Source organism: Lipophrys pholis, assembly GCF_963383615.2.
Source record: "Lipophrys pholis genome assembly, chromosome: 12".
Lineage (NCBI taxonomy): Eukaryota > Metazoa > Chordata > Actinopteri > Blenniiformes > Blenniidae > Lipophrys > Lipophrys pholis.
In genome coordinates, this window is record NC_137641.1 from 16,952,113 (window position 1) to 16,973,505 (window position 21,393).

Genomic DNA, 21,393 nt, shown 5'->3' on the forward strand with positions numbered 1-21,393 from the left:
GACCATCTTTGTGTGCTTGTCTGCTTGCACTCATTTTTTGCGTCTGGTTGAGCTTGAGAGCCGTTGTAGGACTCTGTTCATTTGCTCCAGCAGCAAACAGGTCTGCTTATTATATAAAATGGCTGCAGAGCAGATTGGTCCGGCTTTATTGATGTGAGTGGGCTGGCAGAAGAGGTGCAGGGGGGCTCATCTAATAAGGAGGCCTTCACACCATCAGGGCCAGCCAGTAAGTGGAGAGTTTAATACAAACCGGTTGTGGCAGTCACTCCGAGGCTTGGAGGGTAATCACTAGATGCTTCTCTCCAGCATTCTTATTTTTTTTCAATTATTCTCAGCAGCTCCACCGTGAGAGGGACTTGTTGAGAGTTTTGTTTATTCACATCAACAAGCAAATCCGCCTTTAAAAATGTATGTTGTCCGGGCTGAACCTCCAAAAGAACAGCGTGTACTAAAAGTCTGGACTCAGCAGCACCTGACCAACCAGCCTGTTTCTCGCTGCTTCAAAGCTTTAACATTGTGCGCACTACAGAGGCTTCTCTCTCACTTTGAAAGAAGTACATTTTTAGTTTGTTGCCTTTGGGGACGTGCTCCTCCACCAACTTCTCTCAGCTTTAAGTTTTTACTATCATTTTTCAAAGGCTCCCCTTTACATATACTTTTGATGCACAGAAAAGATGAACTCTAATCTAACAGTGTGCTACTCTCAAGAAGAAGACTGTATACCTTGTATAGGGCATTTCCATGTGAGGTTTGCATGTTCTCCCTGTGGTTAGTTTTCTTTGTTTACTCTGGCTTCCTCTTTGGGTCATCAGAATCTTTTCTCCACTGGGCGAGACTCCAGGTCTATGTGAACTTAACTTCAATAAAAACAGCTATGAAATATGGATGGATGGCTTGTTTCTGAAATTTCCTGAAATATATTTTGTCATGATAAGTTTAAGTCCCGTGAAAATCAAACAAGCATCATATTTGGTGGAACCTACGGGATTTAAGGTTTGAGTTTGAGCAGTTTGAGAACAATGTGTGTCAGATTTAAGGAGCTTGGGGGTCGAAAGGTAATAATGATAGAAATAAATAATTGGAAAGCAAAACTAAAAGTAATCTTATTGAAATCCACATTTTTCAGATTTATTTCAGGTCTAATCATCAAATAATAATAATTAAAGAAGTTTTAGTATAGGTTAAAACATTTGTGCTGTATGTATAAAGATCTACCATATATTTTCACTTCAAAGCATCGAGACAAATCCCAACAGTTATTAATGATAATATCTTATAATATAAAAATCATTAGGAAGTTAAAAATGTACTACTTGGTGTGAGACATGTTGTCTAATAGCTCAGCGACTTGGAGGGAGGTAGTGGTTACACGGTTTAGTAAGGCTCACCCTGCCATGTTTTAGAAAATGTACTTTGAATGCGTCTGTCTTATCCACAGTAAGTGAGTCGTGTTGATGAAGTCCCTCATGTGGCACCACCAGTGTTCTACCCTTGAGTTAATTGAAAGTACAGTGATGCAGCCTTTGTATTTTTGAGTTTTGTTGCCATCAGCGGTTCTTTTATCTTCAGAATGTAAGGCTGAGAGCATTCATTTAAGGACTACAAAGCTGGTTGTTAGGCCCTTTAATCCTGCAGCAAACAACGAGGCTTTATTTGCTTTATAACAAGCAAGAACATTACCATTATCGTGGTGGTCAGCACACAGCAAAACAAACAAACAAAAACTGGGTTTGCATCTGGTCCTCGGCATTTTTCAGTACAGTTTTATATGTTTTGTCACCATGTCTCTATATTCCAATAAATTCATGACAAGATAAATGGTTTGACTTTTCATGAGATTAATATGTTCATGGGGGATAATATCACGGATAAATCCCTGTCATCTAGCTTGAGCTCCAGTTCTTTATAAAAATCTCCAATTTGTTCAAACTTTAGGTGTGAATCTCTTTGTCACTATGATGAAAGAATCTGTGAGCATTTTTGTTTCAGCAGCCAGGTATGGTAACGGCAGGATTTCCATTTTCAGGAGAGTTTTGTGTTTTTGGTTAAATGTCTTATGTGATTTGTGAACATCAGTTTTTAAAACTCAAAATGCAACATTGAAAGCAATGTCTGTACAATTTGCAGTGGGGTTTGCATGCTTCTAACCTTCTCTGAGCATCAACAACATTGTGCTCCGTTCGTCCATCAAATTCTCACTCGTGGTTGAAAGAGAACCATATTATCTTATCACATTGTAAGATGTTAATATCAGCAACTGTTGAGATCTGTAGTCTATTTAAAAATAACACTTGTGATGCATGTACCTGCTTATTAATCATAGTTCTACCTGCCAGTTTTTATCAGGATTTCTTCTTGGATGTGCTAATGGAGGGCATGCCACCCACTAGGAGAACCACGTGGTGAAGTGATAACAGTGACAATCTTCAGGATGTCCCCTTCCTTTCGCCCAATGTCATCTGGAATGGGCTGCATCACCCTTCGATCCCACTCTGCATAAAGAGGCCGTGGGAGCTGAACGGAAGCCTGAATGAGCAATGAGAACTGAATTATGTTTGCAGACATTCACACGTGGTGTCTATTGTCATGTATTAACCACAAGCCACCTGTCTTCTCTGTGTCCAGTAAACGGGACATATTGTTGGGCATTTTTCTTTCTCAGAAGTTGTCCGAACTGATCAAATCATATTCGACAGGCTCGTTTTGGAGACACACACGCAGCCGGCAGCTGATGAATGTTGATTTCTTCTACCTTGTGATTAATTCATCGGCCTCACTGCAAAACAGAGAGTTGTGTGATTCATAATTCACAGCAACGCTGAAATTCTGGCCTCGTTTCCAGACACCTTTTTTGCAACTGCAGGAATTGTTGACACTGATAGTTAGAATAAACACGCCGCTGCTAAACACCCTCTAGGGAAATGTCTTAAATACTTCTTGACTGTCGATCAGGAGAATAAAACACAAAACTTATCTTTTCAATTATCTTGTCATTTTCCTGTGCATGTCCTGTTTTGTTGTGGTGATTTGTTTGGACGCGCCCTGCTGTGATGAATAAACTCACTGTGCTACAGAATATTTCCTCCCCTTGAACATCTCATTTGTGAGTGAGTGTGTGTGTTGTAAAAAAAAAAAAGGAAAAAAAGAGCTTGTTTCCTAGGTAACCGGGAGGTTGATTCAGCTCGTGTCTTCATGCTGCAGGGGTGCTCCTACAGAGGGGGTCCAGAGATGATAAAACACCCACCATAAGTGTGCTTTCACTTCGTGTCCCTGCACGCATGATTTAAGCTTGAGTGGTGGTGTGTGTGTGTTTGTTTGTCTGTGTGTGTGGTGGGGGGGGGGGTTACATCCTGATTGATAAACGAGCTCCTTCAGAGGTTGGTCCACTTTATTCACAAACATACTCTTGCAGGTTGGAGGTGAATAAACTGCATCAGAGCCCGTGTTCATGCCTCAACTCTGACCCCAAACCTGCTCAGTAAGAGGATACATTGAATAAAAAAATAAAAATAAAAAAGCACACATCTTCCTCGTCATCATCATCATCCTCATTATCTATCTGCTCTGGTGCATTCAAATCACACGCAATAATAACTAGGCTCGCATAGCAGCTAATGTGGATTAATTTCGCGGTCTGCAGGTATATGCAACCTAATCGCACTTCACGAGTCATACAATGATTAAGTGTATTTTTAATAAGTGAAGGCATGTATTTTTCATACAAACCTCTTCATCTGCAGCAGCATCAGCGGCTGTACAACACGCCAACGCGCAAAAACCCCACAGTGGGTGAGAGCCGATTCACGACGGGAGCGCGCTTCGCAGCCTCACCGCCATCAGCACCACCGCATCGGCGGCGCGCATGCACAGCTGTCAGCACCAAGGACAGCAGCCGCTCAGCCCCGGAGCGACCAGCCGAGCGACGCATCGGTGTGACAAAGTGCGGACGGAGCGGCGGCTGCAGCGAGCGATACGTGCCCCGGAGAGGAAGCCTGTTTCTTTTCTTTCTTTCTTTCTTTTTTTTTTTTTTCCCTTTCTTCCAAAACCGCAGAGGGTTTGGAAGAAAGGAAAAAAAATGTGCAGAATGCGGGGTGACAGACTGATCATGAACATTCCTCCGCATTGCACATAACAGCCGCCGAATTCTTCTCCTCTCACCTCCCTCCCTCCCCGCGCCACACCGCCCACCTGGATCGCAGCAGTCCGCAGTTTGTGTATCTCTTCCCCGCCACGACCGGCCTGAGCCGTGCCTCTGTCCGGGAGCTGGTCGAGCCGACCCGCCACCGAGGAGAGGAAAAGCGACCGGGTTGTACTGTGCTGTTTGGTGGTCCACCACGCGATGCGTCTGTTTCTGCTGGCGGTGCTCTTCTCGTGCTCCTGCGCGCGGGCCGGCTGCGAGCCGAAGATCGTGAACATCGGGGCTGTCCTCAGCCAGAAGAGGTACGAGCAGGTCTTCAAAGATGCCGTGACCCTGGCCAACCAGGTCTACGGCCGGGACAAATTCAAGTTGACCGCCATCTCCGTCACGCACAAGCCCAACGCCATCCAGATGGCTCTGTCCGTGTGCGAGGACCTCATCTCCAGTCAGGTACACCACCGACACCACCACCACACCTCATCTGGTTCCTGTGATCCAGGCACCGCAACACCTACATGGAAAGACAGCTTGCTCTTTTAGTCTGCACGCGTGTTTGGTGATTGAACTGCACCTCACGCATCATGTAAAGTTTGTGCACCCGCGAGACATTTCTGACGTGCTTTTTCACCATCCACTAATGTGAGAAACACTGCTTTAAATGACCATTCAGTCTGGAGCTTTGGACTGTTTCTTTAAAATATCAAAAGCAGACACTAAAGAAGAATTATCCAAATCTGACACACTGTACTGTATGAACTTGTTTTTTGTGTGTGTGTCTGTGTGCATGCGCCCCATTTGGCATCCCTTCCACACTGTAACACACAACCCCACATGTGAGTGCACCTTGTTTGGTTCTCATACAGTCAACTCCCTGCGGATCCATCTGTCTTTACAGACAAGCCCAAAAATAGACGGATGGTTTGGGGGCATATCTCGGATGAGATGGCAGATGTTGTACATTTCAGGACGCACACAGCTGCAGATCCACTGAACTGCGAAGAAGCAGCGCAGTCAGGAGTGAAAATGGGCAATACGTCATTTACAATTAATAACTTGGCTTTGACTGTGTGTGTGTGTGTGTGTGTGTGTGTGTGTGTGTGTGTGTGTGTGTGTGTGTGTGTGTGTGTGTGTGTGTGTGTGTGTGTGTGTGTGTGTGTGTGTGTGTGTGTGTGTGTGTGTGTTATGCTGTTTAAATTTTTATTTGGAGCAGGAATAGCGCCAAAACTAAGAGTGACGTTACAAGTACGCCCACCAAAACGATTCCATTCATAAAACTAGGTGGTTCTGAAAGTCTGCCTTGAGGGACGCCAAAGAGTTTCAGGGTGGGCACAGCAAGAGGACACATGTGGGACATGGGGGCATGATTCCTGTCAACATGAAATTTCAGTTTATTTTTTTGAGTTGAGAAGTGAAACTATCAATCATTTTAATAAATTACATATTTTCATTCACGAATTTGTAGGCGATGAGTTAAAATGATAAAATAAACTGGAGTGTTAAACCATAGATGTAACAACAGTTGCAGACATATCATTTCATATCCAAAGCCAGTTATGAACACAGAAGAGAGATCTTCCTTTTTTGCTTTTGCGTCTCAACAGCAAATACATATATATTTTATCATTTGAAAAAGATGAAGAGATCCCGCCCTCAACCATATTACTTCCCTTGAGTTTAAACAGTGAGGTTTAAGACCTAATAAACTCCTTGTTAGTGGTTTAATTCTACACTCGTCAGTAAGTTCAAACAAATTGACAACTAATTCAAAATGTGTAGTCTCCCATTGTTTAAATCAAACATTTTGAAAATAGAAAGTTAAAGCAATCCACACATTCTGAACACAAAGTGTTTTTTTGAGAAAATGAACAAAAACATCCTTCTGAAAAGGTAAAAACTATTTTATACATTTATCTATTTTCATGATGGACAGATCAAAACACAAATGAATACGTAAAGTTCAAATTATTTGATATTTTCATTAACACAGCAAACATTTCTTATATTGAATATGGAGTATTCCGAACAATTGACAATGTTTAGAACATTGATTTTAACTGACTAGCCCCAGCCTATTGTGTCTTGTGGTACGACCCTGCACCACAAAATGGTGTGATGAGCCACTTTAGCTTCTGCTTATGTCTTGCATCATTGGTAGATGAAACTTTAAACAAAACATAACGAAAGCTCTCTCAAATATCAGCTTACAGGCAATACTTAGGGCAAATCAGACACATATGCCAGCAGTATCACCCAACACACTCAAACTTAAATCATCCATATTGTAACTTTAAGCAGTGCTCCTGACAGATTCACACCACACGTGCTGCACATCTAAGAAACAAACATATTCCATAAGTAATGCATGGTAAGTGCATGTGTGCACCTCTGAGGGCTGAAGTACGGTGGAAATATGCCCACCATCCTCTCATGTGACACTCGGCATGGCTTTTAAAAACATTATGCTCATGCATAAAGCCCCTCTTGCTCTCACTCCCATCCCACCCACACACACATAATTAGAAGAGAGAGAGAGAGGGAGAGAGGGAGAGAGAGCGAGAGAGAGCGAGAGAGAGCGAGAGAGAGAGAGAGAGAGAGCGAGAGAGAGAGAGCGAGAGAGAGAGAGAGAGAGAGAGACCCCCACAGCATCACTGCTGCCTTCATGTCCTTGTTCCTTTGCTTACAGTAATGATCCTAACTGATACCGGCCTTTAGAATAAATCTGTCATAGCCACCCTCGTGTCACATGTTCACCCAACGCATGAGAGTGCTATTAGTTGGAGGACACACACACACACACACACACACACACACACACACACACACACACACACACACACACACACACACACACACACACACACACACACACACACACACACACACACACACACTCGCACAGACACACACTCGCATAGACACATACACGTACACATACACAAGTACAAATGAGACTAAATCACACCTAGATTAGACTGCCGATCTATAGGAGGCTTGATCAGAAGGGATGAGCTGGTGGGTGATAGCAGTGACTGAGAGTCAGTGGCAGATGGAGGAGGAGATGCCCGGGAGCAGCCCTTGGAAGAGAGACCTCATTTTTTTGACCCAACCATACGGACTCCTCGTACCCAATAATCCATGCCTGTGCAGCCGTGCCAACTGCATTCCCCCTTCCTTTCACATCCCCGAGGCATTTCTCAAGTCCAGGCTTGACAGAAGTTCATTTTTTTAATTGAGCGGTTGGCCGGCTTTAGCTTCTCTAATGCAGGAATAAGACAGCAAACATCCACTAATGAATATTAGTCTCTCGGCCCACACAGCAAACGTCATCCTAACAAAGGAGGAGACATCTCTTGCTCTGTTTCTTTGTTTGAGTTGAGTTTGTCCGTGACTATGATTCATGAAAACATTCATGGTTCAAAAATGTTATTTTTAACCTGTTATACAACATCTCAGAACAGCGGTTGCACTCACTGAAAGACGAGTATATCGATTTTACAGAACGCTCAACTGTAATTTATCTTAAGGTACAAAAACAGATATTCAAGTCAAAGCTGAACAACAGAGTGAGCTTAGCGGGCAGCTACCCTCCAGGGCCACATATTCTCAAGGGCCCCAAATGCCCTAGATTCAGTGTGGTAGGCCTGTTTGTGCACACTGGATTAATCACAAATAGAAGCTGGAATGACAAACTGTTCAATGCAGCTTTTGCATCTCTCTTGTACTAGGACAAGCAATTTGTGTTGTGTCTGATTTATAGTTACTTGTGTTGTTTTTGAAAGAGTGTCATGATATTAATGGTGCTCAGATTCATTGTCATCCCTGATATGCCTTCATGTTTTAAAACTGGTATAACATGCTTATACTGTATGTTTGTAGTTGTGTTCTCCAGCACTAGTCCTGGGGATATGAGAAACCATCCATCCATCCATCCATCCATCCATCCATCCATCCATCCAAGAAAGAAAAAAGATACAAGGAAAACCATTAAAGATAATTGGACATTTAGAAATGTGGTCTTGGTGTGATCCAACAAATCAGTAACTGAATCAAAAAAGTGATTTCAATCCAAAATACTGACTTCATTTAAATTATAAAGACACTCTAAATAAGTGAAATAGCTCATGGCAATTCCTTCAATTACATAAGGTTTTTGTGTTTACAATCTGATTCAAATAAAAGGGTCATTGAAAGAAAGAAAGAAAGAAAGAAAGAAAGGAAGAAAGGAAGAAAAAAAGCCTATTGATGCCTTCATTAGACGATGGGGAACTGGGTTGATATTTCCTCTTAGAACCAGTGTCAGGATGACAGAGTGTTTCTCCTCTGCGTCTCTGCAGGTCTATGCCATCCTGGTGAGTCACCCCCCTCAGTCCAATGACCACCTCACCCCGACGCCTGTCTCCTACACCGCCGGCTTCTACCGCATACCCGTCGTCGGACTCACCACCCGCATGTCCATCTACTCCGACAAGGTGAGTGATGGATGACGAGAGTGAGAGACAGAGAGAGAAAAAGAGAGAGAAAGAGGGAGAGGGAGAAAGGAAGAGAGCGAGGAGTGAGGAAGTAAGACGCTCCCCCGAGGCGTCTTCAAAAGCTTCCTAGATTAAACGTCCCATCACTGTCCATTAGTGGAGCTGTGATTAAATGGGCCTCTGGCTGAAATTTGAAAGAACATCATTAATAATGCCTCTGACCTGAGTGATGTTTTTATGAAGCACAATCCACTAGAATGAAACTTTAAAAGCAATCGTATAAATAAAATGCCACTGACTCAAATAGACCTTAAATCGAGTTTTCAAGTCACATGATCCACGATCTTTGAAATGACGTAGAACCGGACTTCATTAAATTTAGGGATTAATAGAAACAGGAGAGGGTTTGGCTGACGGGCCATTGAAGACATCGTAATGTATTTATATCAGCGGGATGTTTCCCCACCCGGTCCGACATTTGTTTCCTTCAGAAAAGAAAATGTTTGCAATGTTTTCAACAATAGATTCAGCTGCAGCTGAGGGCACAGTTAAACATTTTTATATTAAATTGAAATTGCACACTCCCCATGAATGTGCATTGTCGCTTTGGCAGATTTTCTAAATGTACCAATGTTTTTCTTCAATTTTGTTGCATATTCAAGTGAATTTTTTCAGATAAGCTTACTAACTTTGTTTTTACATAAGAACTGAATGGCTCAATATGACTAATAGCTGCTTGGAGTAAAACAGTGACTCAGGTTTGGTTTTTCATCACAACAGATCCAACATAAGGTGGATGTAGGTTGTTATGGTTGAAGCACATTTGTTTTAAAAGGACAAACAAGCATGTTTGCTTCACGTCTGTCCAGGGCGAGAAGGTGGAGAGATATGGCCGTCTAATGCACGGTTATTGGTGTTGATAATGTGAATAGAAAGAAACACAGCTCGCAGGTTTTTTCTGTGAACGTGATGACGAATTAACCCTTCCTGGGATGCTCAATGAAGTATTTAGAGATGAAGAAGTTCAACACACAGGTAAGGTTAAAGAGAATTTGAAGACAAAGTGTTATCTCTGTAACAGTGTGTTAGAATATTATGATAAATATCCATCAATCCATCTTTTATAGTGATTTAATGTTGTTAAGGCCCCGTTTCCACGACAACATTTCCACGTGAAAACGCAAAACTTTCATTGCCTTTTAGTGGTCTGTTTACACAACAACGGTGCTCTGAGCCACTGAAAAGTCAACTTTTTAGAAACCGCTCCCAAGGTGGAACAAATTCACATCATTTTCAGTGGGTCTGTACGGACATCGTTTTCAAAACGTTGCAGTGTAAATGTGAAACCTTTCTGAAACCAACATACAAAATCAACGCTTTTTCAAGTATTTTGCCAAATTTGATGCCAATAGTATTCATGAAAAATGAAGCTTCATCAAAACCTGAGCAATTGTTGCAACTTTATTTACATTTTAAAATCTCTAATCCTTTCCCTGGTAAGGCACTTTCTGACGGATTTTGGTTGTTTAATGTTTTGTTGTTTCTACTCTTCAATAGGTTCCTGCCGTAAAATAAAAGCTTGAGAAGATCATGCACAGTCTAGTCAAATGTTTAACAGATTATCTGGCGTTGCTTTGAGAATGGACTTTCCTTTTGTAAACTTAGCAATAAGACAAGACATCCACATACTTTTGAGGTTCTTTGTTTCTTTGTAGCATGAATCACAGGGATATAATAAGGATGTTTATCTGGAGCATTAATCCCTGTATTCTCCTGCTTGCTGCTCCTCAGAGTATCCACCTGTCCTTTCTGCGGACAGTCCCCCCCTACTCCCACCAGGCTCACGTGTGGTTCGACCTGATGCGCGAGTTCAACTGGAACCACATCATCCTGATCGTGAGCGACGACCACGAGGGGCGGGCCGCCCAAAAGAGGCTGGAGACGCTGTTGGAGGAGCGGGAAACAAAGGTGAGACGCCCTGGCCGCCCCGGCCGAGTGCGAGAGCATGCGTGAGTGCGTAACGGCTTTTAGAGCTCAAAAGGTCTTCTATGTATGTAACCTCCTTTCTGTTGTGTGGACACATCTCTTTCTCACCATTGTGTAAACATTGGCTAACATTCCTAGAAACATCAACAGCGTCTAATGTGGTCTAATCTGACAAAAGTTTGTATGTTTATTTGCTCATCTTCACGTTGCTTTTTGCCATAGTCCAAATTATCCTGTGTCTATCCACATTGGGAGCCAAATAGCGGACTTTAACATGGGGCTTTGCAAACCATCACAGACGGATGAGCCGAGGTCTTGTGCGGGGACCATCATCGTGGCATTCAGGCGTCTCTGAGTGGTAGTCACAGTTTGCAAGATTCAGGACATCTTTCTTCTTTTTTGCCTTTTGAAATACCGCTGATGCATCCGTTTTAAGTATAGCTCTGAGCTGTGTATGTGGGTCAGTGAAATGCTGATCTTTGAACCAAAGCAGACTTGAGTCTGCGACTATGTGTGCCCTTTAGGAAAAGAGCGTGAGTTACACAGAGGGGGGAAAAAAAAAAACTGAACTCAACAACTGCCATTCATTTAATAGGATGAAATCACCTTGGGATATTTCCTCTTCTTCCTTTATTCTCTGTGATGCTGTGCCCTCGCTGGGAGCTCTTTGCTGTAATTGTGTGTCACAGTGAAATGAGTCCTGATTCTGAGATTTAATTAAATCAAAAGCCAAAAAGTCTCTGGATGTGACACTCACCCGAGCTAATCTCCAGACGACCATTAAAGCTGCTGAAATAAAGCAAAGGGGAACGGTGTTGGCCACCAATGGGAAAACACCTCCCGTCTACATGAGTGTAAAAAACACAGTGACTGTCAAATCATCTAGATGTGACTCACATCCTGTATTAGAATAGAGGAATTTGTGCGTGAAAAGACTTTGATGAGAATCCAGGAAGTTTGCTTTCTTTCGACATGATGTGGGTTTTTAGCTCAGAATAAGCCCATCTGTGTAACATTCAGTCCAGTAATGATGCTGCTCCTCTCCGCTGCAAGCCTGTAATGATGATCACATTTTTCTGTGATTGCTGGTTTTTTTTGGGGACCATTTGTTTGGGACGCTCTGAAAGAGATTTATGCAAGAATCCTTCCAAAAGAATGCAGCAGTGATTACAGGAAAGCGCCAGAAGCTTAAATATATGCAAATGATGCATCTCATATTCTTAGAACAATCAGCAAATGAAGAGACTCACTAATAAGAATCTATTTATCCAAATCTTGTATGACGTAAATATCTCTGAAAATTGTTAAAGAAACCATACAACTACATTATCATGATTCTGCTGTAAATGATAAGAATAGGGATGTGCAGATACCGATACTCGTACTTTGTATGAGTACTTGTACTCATAAAAAGATTCCCGATACAACTTGGCAGGTATCCCATGACAACATCCGTCAGCAACGTCACCTACAGGAATGCAAGTGAGCACAAGCGATGTCCTTAGTTGGAAATTCTTCAATATTAATGAGAATGACAAAAGAATGACTGTAAATTATGTTCTGCCGAAATATCAAGAGAAGGTGAAAGAATGTTTATGCAAGAATGTGTGCAGCGTTACCCCGACGTCGCTCATTAGTTTAACTGCTGCGTGGATCCGGGAGGTTTTTACTTGGAGCCCTGCTACATGCTAAATGCTACATGCTAAAGAGTTTCGGGGCTCAAACACCAGCGATGCTACATGCTGAACATGATTAATGTATAACTGATATACTCATTAACAGCGGGCTTGCGTATTGTAGATTGTAAGGCTGTTGGAGATGCGTGGAGTGTCGATGCAGAGTACTGATACCGAGCTGCCAATGCTTGCCAATACCGAGTACCGATACAAGTAATTTCAAAACCTGAGGAAAGTTAAGCTTACAATCTTTTAACACGAACCTAGGAAAGCATGCATGTAAAGCAACATTCTGATCATAATATTCACGTACAAACACCTTGTTGACTGCAGAGTAAAGAGCACATGTGTTAATTACCTGCAGAAGTCTTGAAGAAGTGCAGAGTCAAGTCATTGTTGCATACATGAGGTGCCGAAAAAAGTCATTTAAAATACAAAATCAAACTTCAAATGAACTTCAGTCATTAAGTTTGACTCTCAAACATAGTAAAATGAAATAATAGTTACATACAACGATGTGAAGCACATTTTACTTTTTTTAAATTCTTAAAACATATCGGAGTCTTTGAACTTTGCAGTTGATAATTCGCAGATGATCTGCTTCAAAACACATATGAACACCAAAAAAACAATAAACTTAAAAACATGATCATCATTGAAGACTTGATCATCACCAATAAAACAGCTGTATAAAAGCCACATTAGAATAAAGTGTTAATAGAACCAGCTTGAACTTTGCAACTTATTTGTTGGAAATCGCTTAAATTGCTCAGTATTTTCATTCCCTGGACCAGTTTTGATATTAACTGACCACTGGTGACCAGGATCAGCCCACATGAGCTGCTGATTAGGAGATTTCACCCAGTACATTCGGATCCAAGTCAAACTCACTGAAATCTGTATGCTTGTTTATTTTTCCTGCTTCTACTGCGTCAACGTTGAGGACGAAATGTTCACTCTGTCGCTTGAAATATCCCACCGATAACAGCTGCCACGATACTGAGCTAATCAATGTCATCTGAGTGGCTGATCAGCACTGATAAATAGATAACTAGTCACTAAAAATAGACAAAATGATGATAAATTATCGTTAAATCAAGCTTGAAAAGACATTCATTTCAAGGCTCCAGCTGCTCGCAGTATAAAAGCCACTAAAGCTTTCTACCCAAAAGCTGTTTGTCTTCATAGTTCTTTGGTTTTTTTCCACAGAGATCACCTTCTCCAATAAACAAGAAAAATGACTTGTCCTGCCACCGTCGGCTGTAATGACCCAAATAAAGTGTTTACGTGGTTGACACTGAGATCAGCATCCAGAGCCGCGTGCTGTTCCTTGTTTTTTCTTCGATTATGTGACAGACACAGCGGAGGAGCTCCGGCTCAGGAATAATGGCAGCAGAAATCTGACGTGGTGTTTTGACAGAGACGGATGTTGACTGGCAGCCGGGAGTTTACCCAAAACGGAGTGGGGTCAGCCCGTGTGAGCCGCGGCTTCGGGCCGCTGTCTGCCGACAGTTTGTTTTCTCAGCACAATCCGAAGAGAAAAGGTTTCCGCTTCCAAAGGTTTCCACGCTGTGGGTCCGTCGGGAGGCAGACTGCAAACATTTGTGACAAGCGAGGGCCGCATTGCAGCGGCAGACGTGTTGACGCGCGGAGGTTTCACTTCGGTTCGGAAAAAACAAGCCAAATGTTTCTCTCTGGGCTCATGGTTTTTTTAAAGCCTCCAGTTTTGTGTGAAACTGTAACAACCGTGTTGTCTGTAGCTCGTGTAGGAGTCTCGGGTCGCTTTCAATGGTCAGATGTCACTTCTTTCATCGTTTTCACCACGACTGCAATTTAACACCGAAAGAAATTCAGCATGTTTCTACTTCAAGGTTAGAAAAAAAATCTTTATAATTTCATTAATGCAATCGCAATGTAAATCAATTTTACCATAAACTACAGTGCACAACTATAAGTGTATCAAGCTTGATGGTTGCGGGATAGAATATATATATATATTTTTTTTTTAAATATGAGGAGCGAATGATCTTCATAATACAGAAACACAATAGAAGAGCATGCTCTCTTCTCATATAAGGACACAAATGCTGCGTTCTTTGTACATTACCCTCATAAATACTTAATGAACATTTTAAATTCAAACAGTGTTCTCTGATGAAATGCACAAATCTCCATTTGTTTTGTAAAAGAGGGGCTCAAAACTAATAATTCTTCATTTGTTTGTAATAAAGAATAAAGAAAATTTTTATTCTGAAAATGAAAAGAGGCCCCCTGCAGGGCAAACCTTTGGTTTTATAGATTTAGTTTTTCCCTGAATTTAAGATCAGGTCATTAATATCAAAGTAAATCAGTTTTGATATGTAAAAGCCTCAAATTTCAGAATTTAAATTTGAAATCAATCAATAATTTAATGTTTTATTTGTAGTATTGATCAACTCAATCAAAAGTGCAGACGATCCAATATTTCATTTTAGTATCAGACATTTTTCCATATATTTAAAAGCAACACTGAATCACAACAACAAGAAATTCACATTCATACTAAGAGACATGAGAGGATTTCACAAGGTGATCTGGGAAAGGATAAAGCAGATCCGTGGATTTGATTCTTGGTATCTCGACGCACTGAGCGGCTGCTTTTAGCTTTGTTTCGCCTCTCTGACATCTCATGAGTCACCACAACGCGTCCCGTCTCCTCCATCGCCTCAGATGTGAACGCACTCACAGCCCCGACGGTCTTAGGGATGTGAGCCCGGCTCGGCCGCACGTATAAAGCAGAGAAGTGTTGATCTTGCTAATGCTGCGTGCGAAAAAGCGTGAGATTATTTCTAGCTGGATAGAGAAACTCTTTAGTGAGCGATGTGATCGTGGTGGAGGCTTGGCGAAGGAGTGTCTGTCCACAGTGGACTCGGCAAACGTGGTCGACACAACCTGAAAAATTAACGTGCGTCTAAGGATGCAAAAATAGAGCGCTCGGAAAAAGTCTCGAGGAACAAAAAGGCAATTTTTCTCATCACATTAGGAGGATTTCTTCAAGACCTTCATAAAATCCTAAAAAATTGGTTTGAGTTTGTAGATATGTGTCAATTCCAGTCACAAAGATCTTTCATGAGGTTTGTAAAGCACATATGATTCTCACATCCCCTCGAAGCAATCTCACCCTCATTAAATAACCATACAATTGGTTAAAAATAACACACAGAAATATTTGATGAGCTTCATCTTTGAAAACATCACAAAATATTTCCATGAAAGGCCTGAAATAGGTCTAACCTTAATTTCATATTGAATAACCCACTCTAGTTACGTTGCATTCTGCTTACGTCCTCACAAGAATACTGTTTGTAACTGTGATTTGAAATTAAGTTCATTTATTCTTGGAGCTACGCTGAGTTTAAATGTGTTTCTGAGCCGAGCGTCAAACCAGCCAGCCCACAAGAGGGTCCGATCCAGCCCACAGGAGGGCGAATTAGCATCTTAAACATTTTTTTATAATTTAACATTATACCAACATTTCAATTTAATTTTCACCTCATTGAGCTTTTGTGAAATTACACTGATTCAATTATAAACCTTTGTATAAAGCATTAACACCTTTTCACACTAAAACAAAGGAAAATACAGGAAATTAGCCATAGGAAATAAATATCCTGGTATAATGTCCAAAATCTCAAAAGGTTAACTTCTGAAACAGTGGAAATTAGTGGCAAGAGAAAGTGCACTGTTATTTGGAAAAACAAATCTGAAAGAAATTAGTCATTCATTTATGTTTATGTTTGTAAATCCTATCGTTATCGCGGGACTTCAAAACATTATCACACGATGTTGTGCAGAGAAAGTATCCACATGTATCAAAGTATTTCAACTTTATATCTACTGTAGTTCTCACAAACGTGTATTTTGCATGTTTTTTGAACGGTGGGTTGACGGCGGTCCGCCTCGACTCGGTGAAGGGAGCCGCTCAGACCCCGAGTGCAGTGAGGTGTGAGCTGTGCGGGCTGACAGCTGTGGGAGAAACGCTGCCAAGCAGAAAGATACAGTATTGTCCTGTAAAATGGCTCCCTGCGTCAGGCAGGGCTCCCAAGAGGCGCCAGTAAAGAGGACCGGAGCCTAAAATGGTGACTGTTTGAAAAGTAGGTTAAAATACTCTTGGCCTCACAAGAGCTCATAAACCTTGAGAAATCATTTTGCACATCAAATATTTCACGTCTATAACTACAGCAGTAAAATCTGGACGCTATAATGAATTCGCCCTTTGTGGCGTAAGACTGACGATGCAGCATTTAGCAGGTAAAACAATTCGGGCTTCATTTACACAATATCTTCAAGTGAAAACGCAAAACTTTAATTGAGTTTTCGGTGTCCGGTTATATGACACTATATTTTCGAATTGAAAATGCAACTTTTTGCAAACAGCTCCCAAGGTGGAACATTTTGAAAATGCTCATGCTCCGTCTCCATGGAAACGGTGGAAATGCTCAGAATGGCTGTAGAAAATATAGTATTTTTTTCTGTACAGTTTCATCACAACAAACAACAGCACCCACCAATGGCCCAATGGACAAACTACATTGTTTTCAGTGTTTCTGCCGTTTCTATGTAAACGTGCATCGTTGTCAAAACGTTGCCATGTGAAAGTGAAACTTTTCTGAAACAAAAACACAAAAACGATCCGTTTTCACTTGAAACGTTGTCGTGTAAACGGTGTCTTGGTTTAGCACAACTTTAGAGTACAAAAAAATGTGTGAATGAGTGAATACATCAGTGGCGCCTTTGTCACACTGATGTTAAAATGTCAATTAGGATAAATGAAATTGATCTTTTAATGACTGTAGACTAATTAAAGACTTAAAAAACAAGAAGGCACTGTAGCATTTGGCAGCTAAAGAGCTATGCAGTCATCTCTGTTAGGGTGGCAGTTAAAAGCTTGCATAGAGCAGGTAGTGCAAATAAATAAATCGATGAATAGTGCAACAACAGACTATCACTACATCTCCGGGTAAATACATACCAGTAATAGTAAAAATCTGATAATCAAACCATGAGTCAGATATAAATACAACAAAGAATAAGTATCAGCAGGAGGCCAGGCAGGGATCAGAACTGAGTTTTTGGTAAAACCGGTTGTCATTTTTATGTTGAGACGGGGGGGCGTGTTGTTCGGCAGCTGCTGAAAGTAACTAAAAAGTTACTTGTAATCTAACTTAGTTGCTTATAAAAACAAGTAATCAGTAAAGTAACTAAGTTATCAGATTACTTTTTCAAGGTGACTGTGGCAACACTGCTCTCAACTATAAAACTACCAAGTCCCGGGAGAATATGGACTGGAGTCACGACACTCTGGAGGACACGTTGTTGTTATTGTCCATCTCCTCGCTCATGTGGAGAAGCACTATTGACCACGGGCCGTGGCGCGCATGCACTGGAGCAGCACATCCGTCGTCGACACAGAGAAGGCGCCTGAACATTTCGGAGCATTTTTCAGTTAGAATTTGATGGAGACCAACATGAAACAAATGGAGGTAATACAACAGTCCTTCTTTTGTAAACTGTGTGGACGTGTCATCAGACACAGAGAAGTAGAAGCCACTTGAGCGTGAGCCAGAACAATGAGGACGGAGCAGATTCACCGCAGCCGCACAGTTCGTATCTGCACGACGTCTCTGAAGGAAGATCCTCTGACATGTTCCCACTACTAGTCACATTTCATTAATTCTCATTTGAATTTCCGTGTCTGTGCGAAGCCTTTGTTTCTTTTGTGCGCAATAGATGGTGTAAGCAAGAGCACACTTGAAAATCAAGAGCTTTTATTCGATGCACGCCGTGCCTTATTTAGTCCGACATTGATCTTCTGAAGCTGCTGAGAATTGGTACATATTATAGAACTGTGACGCAGCTTCACAGGATTTGTTGTAAATTAAAGGATCAAATATCTCCTTGTGTGGATTTATAGGACCGGTATATGACTGTTGTTTTTCATCTTTGCGTATCGCTTCCTTTTCTGCAGTAACGAGTCCTAAAATCCAGAAATAAGTTTGCACTTATTAAGTTTTCATCACTTCCGTTCTCCCATCAAGCCGATGTGGGTTTAAATGGCTTTGGGTTTACGTGCTTGAAATGAGGTTGTGGTTTACAGAGTCTCAGTAGATTTTCAATCTAAAATAGGTCAGTAAATACCCAACTTGGGATTTTCTAATCTCGTATTTCCCCCCGAACACAATCTTCCACTCACAAGAGGCTGAGTGAGAGTGATGAAGTTATTGAGGACTTTACGTCAACATACTGAACAGAGATTGCTCCAGATCTTTTAAACAATTTTAAAGACTCAGATTTTGGTGCATTTTAACACACACTCAACAGTCATTTGATTAAGTGGACCATTTGATCAGTTTCTTAGACACTCTGGAGTCTCTTTTTGATGCTCTGTTTTTTGTTTTTTTTTACAGAATATTGAATATATTATCAATTTAAAGGCGTTTTTCTAGGAAAACCAGTCAAACGACTAAAAGAAGTTCAACTTATGTGACTTACAGTTCATTAAAATAAGATAATCAATTTTTAAAGCTCTTAAAAATGCATTTATTAACAAGCAACAAGCATATAACTGAGCAGAGGTTTTACACTCTTTGGAGAGCAGCAAAAATATAGCATAATGCTAATTACTGTGGCCATGGTTATGATCTACGGTCACTTCGGGTTTCTTTTGATGTCTTGTAATTTTTGATTATGTAAAGTCATCACACAGGCCAGAGTTGACCTTTCAGAGTAACAATGACTGACAATGCTTTGTAATGTGGAGATTTTGTATTTTTTCTTTCTTTTGTTTTTTTCTTATTAAAAAAACAACAAAAAACTCAAACAAAACAAAAAACCTTATTGTTTTTAGCCTTTAGCTGTGAGTCTTTTAGTGTCTTTCAGGCTCCAAACTGATGTTTAGTGGTGAATACTGCAGAATAAAGCCAGCGTTTCATCACAGACCTTATTTCCTACTAAAATCCCAAACCTCCAACTGGCTTTTAACTGGGAGAACCGAGGTGAAGCTAACTTTCTGGCTGTCCCACAAAAACATCCCTGCGGCAGGCACTGCTGCACAGACCGATGGTTGTATTGATTAACGGTTCCCTTTGCAAGTGCAGCATACTGTACGATATTTAATGAGCTCATTGTGTGTGTCTTTTGGAAGCCAGTAATTGATGTTGTGTTATTCTGTGAATTACAATCACACCGTTTTGTCAGACAGTCTGATGAATCCAGGAAAGCGAATAAGTCACCTTGCTCGGTTGTACATGGTGGACTCCACTGAAGTGTTGATCTCTGATGTTTTTTGCAAGCCCCACTGTTAAAGATCCCAATTTGAAGCAGAAAAGTGGAGATTTGTTGGAATGCTTTACTGCCCTCCATTTTCAACTGTTTATAATATTTTTCTGTGTCTGCATATTTTCTCTGTGCACATTACTCATCAGAATAAAAAAAGGAACTATGAAAACCTCGACCAACTGTCCTATGACAACAAGCGAGGACCCAAGGTATATTTGCATGGTCAATGCACGCCGCCCACCAACTTTTCCAAACGTAGCAACTAGAAACCAGCCCAAACCAGTCACCAGCCGACCCAGAAATGTCCCTCTCTTGGTAGCACGTGATTTTCTTTAATTTTTTACTTTGAGACATTTCCCTATGATTTAAATGAAGAATGATTTTGTTATGAAAAATCTATAATTTTTGGTCATTCCAGAAAAAAAAAAAAAAGAAAAATGAAAAAAAAGAAAGAAATCTGTGAACGGCGCCCCGCTTTTATCATTTTCATTTTCTCCTTCAATAAAGGAATGCATGAACTCAAAACACACACACACACCAAAAAAACACTTTTAAAAAAAGAGTTTGCAAGTCCATTCCTTTGTGGAGAACTGGTAGTGTGGGACGGAACCGATTCCCAGATGCTACTTCCTCCTCTTCCGTAGCACCTCCCGAGTTTTCAGCAGTTTTTTTTGTTGGGGGAAAACGTCCCCCTCACCCCCTTCACCCGTTTTTAGTTACTGGTTGCATTGACCTTCTTCTTTCCCCCCTTACCTAACACATGCACGTCCTTCTTTGGAGCCTTGATAACCCTCAGTTTGCATGCGAACAAATGCAAAAGTTTTTTTCCCTTCAAGCTTTTTTTTTTTTATTTTTTATTTTTTAGTTCAGCCGGTTCCCCTGGATCGCTTTCCTTTTGATCTCTGTCTCTCGTTTTTAAACAAACTCGACCAAGCTCGAAACCAAGCAGGTAAAGAGGCAGCATGGTGTCTGGCGGAGGAATAAGTAGCTGGCTTGACCTTTCTTGTGCCCCAATCACAGGCTGAGAAAGTCCTCCAGTTCAGCCAGGAGACTAACTTAACTGCCCTGCTGCTGGAGGCGAAAGAGCTGGAGGCCCGAGTCATCATCCTGTCTGCCAGGTGAGATCCTCCCACTCCATATCTACAAATAAATCACTACTACTTGAGCAGAAGCAGAGACTTAAGTGAAAAGTTGCCACTGAAATAAGTATTTTGCATTTATATGACAACATTTCAAGTGAAAATCCATCATTTGTGCATTTTCATTTGAGAAACCTTTTGCGTTTTGAAAATTTGGGAAACTGAAATGGCAGAAATGCTGAAAACGATGTCATTTGGATGCCGGGCCAGTGGGTTCTGCTGTTTGGGTGCTGTTGTTTGTTTTTTGAAATGAAACCACACACACATGCGCGCTGACAACAATGAAACTACCAAGTCCCAGGAGAAAATCGACTGGGAGTCATGACACTCTGTAGGCCGCCATTGTTGTTATTGTCCATTTACTTGTGTATTTACAGGACTGTTTACATTGCCATGGTGCACATGCCACCTTGGAAGCCATTTTCAAAAAGCTACATTTTCATCAAACCTAAGTATTTTGCTGTCGAGTAAACGGACACGCTAAATGCATTTGAAAGCGTTGTCCTATAAACAGGGCCTTGAGTGTTGATGCCCCAAACAAATCTACTTTGGTTCAGTAACAGTACAAATATGTTGTTGCCTACTACCTTTGGAATCAGTTCTATAGAGTTAAAAGAAAACGTTGTGCCTCCTGAAATTGCTTTGTCTGCATAGTCACTTAAAATCCT

The 21,393-nt window shown here is 41.2% G+C and overlaps 1 protein-coding gene across 5 annotated transcripts in view; it reads left to right on the forward strand.

The window, feature by feature from the left end:
- Window positions 1-3,782: 3,782 nt before the first annotated feature.
- grin1a (glutamate receptor, ionotropic, N-methyl D-aspartate 1a) overlaps window positions 3,783-21,393 on the forward strand; it is a gene marked incomplete at its 3' end in the record, with an annotated part of 50,805 nt that continues 33,194 nt past the window's right edge. For 3 of the 5 annotated variants that reach the window (XM_080476806.1, XM_080476807.1, XM_080476809.1), the window contains exons 1-5: window positions 3,783-4,588; window positions 8,473-8,607; window positions 10,399-10,575; window positions 19,733-19,795; window positions 20,607-20,704. In XM_080476806.1, the coding sequence (XP_080332932.1) occupies window positions 4,340-4,588; window positions 8,473-8,607; window positions 10,399-10,575; window positions 19,733-19,795; window positions 20,607-20,704 (722 nt within the window). In that variant the 5' untranslated portion in view covers window positions 3,783-4,339. The remainder of the gene's footprint in view (window positions 4,589-8,472; window positions 8,608-10,398; window positions 10,576-19,732; window positions 19,796-20,606; window positions 20,705-21,393) is intronic. The other 2 variants (XM_080476808.1, XM_080476810.1) reach the window with 1 other exon arrangement.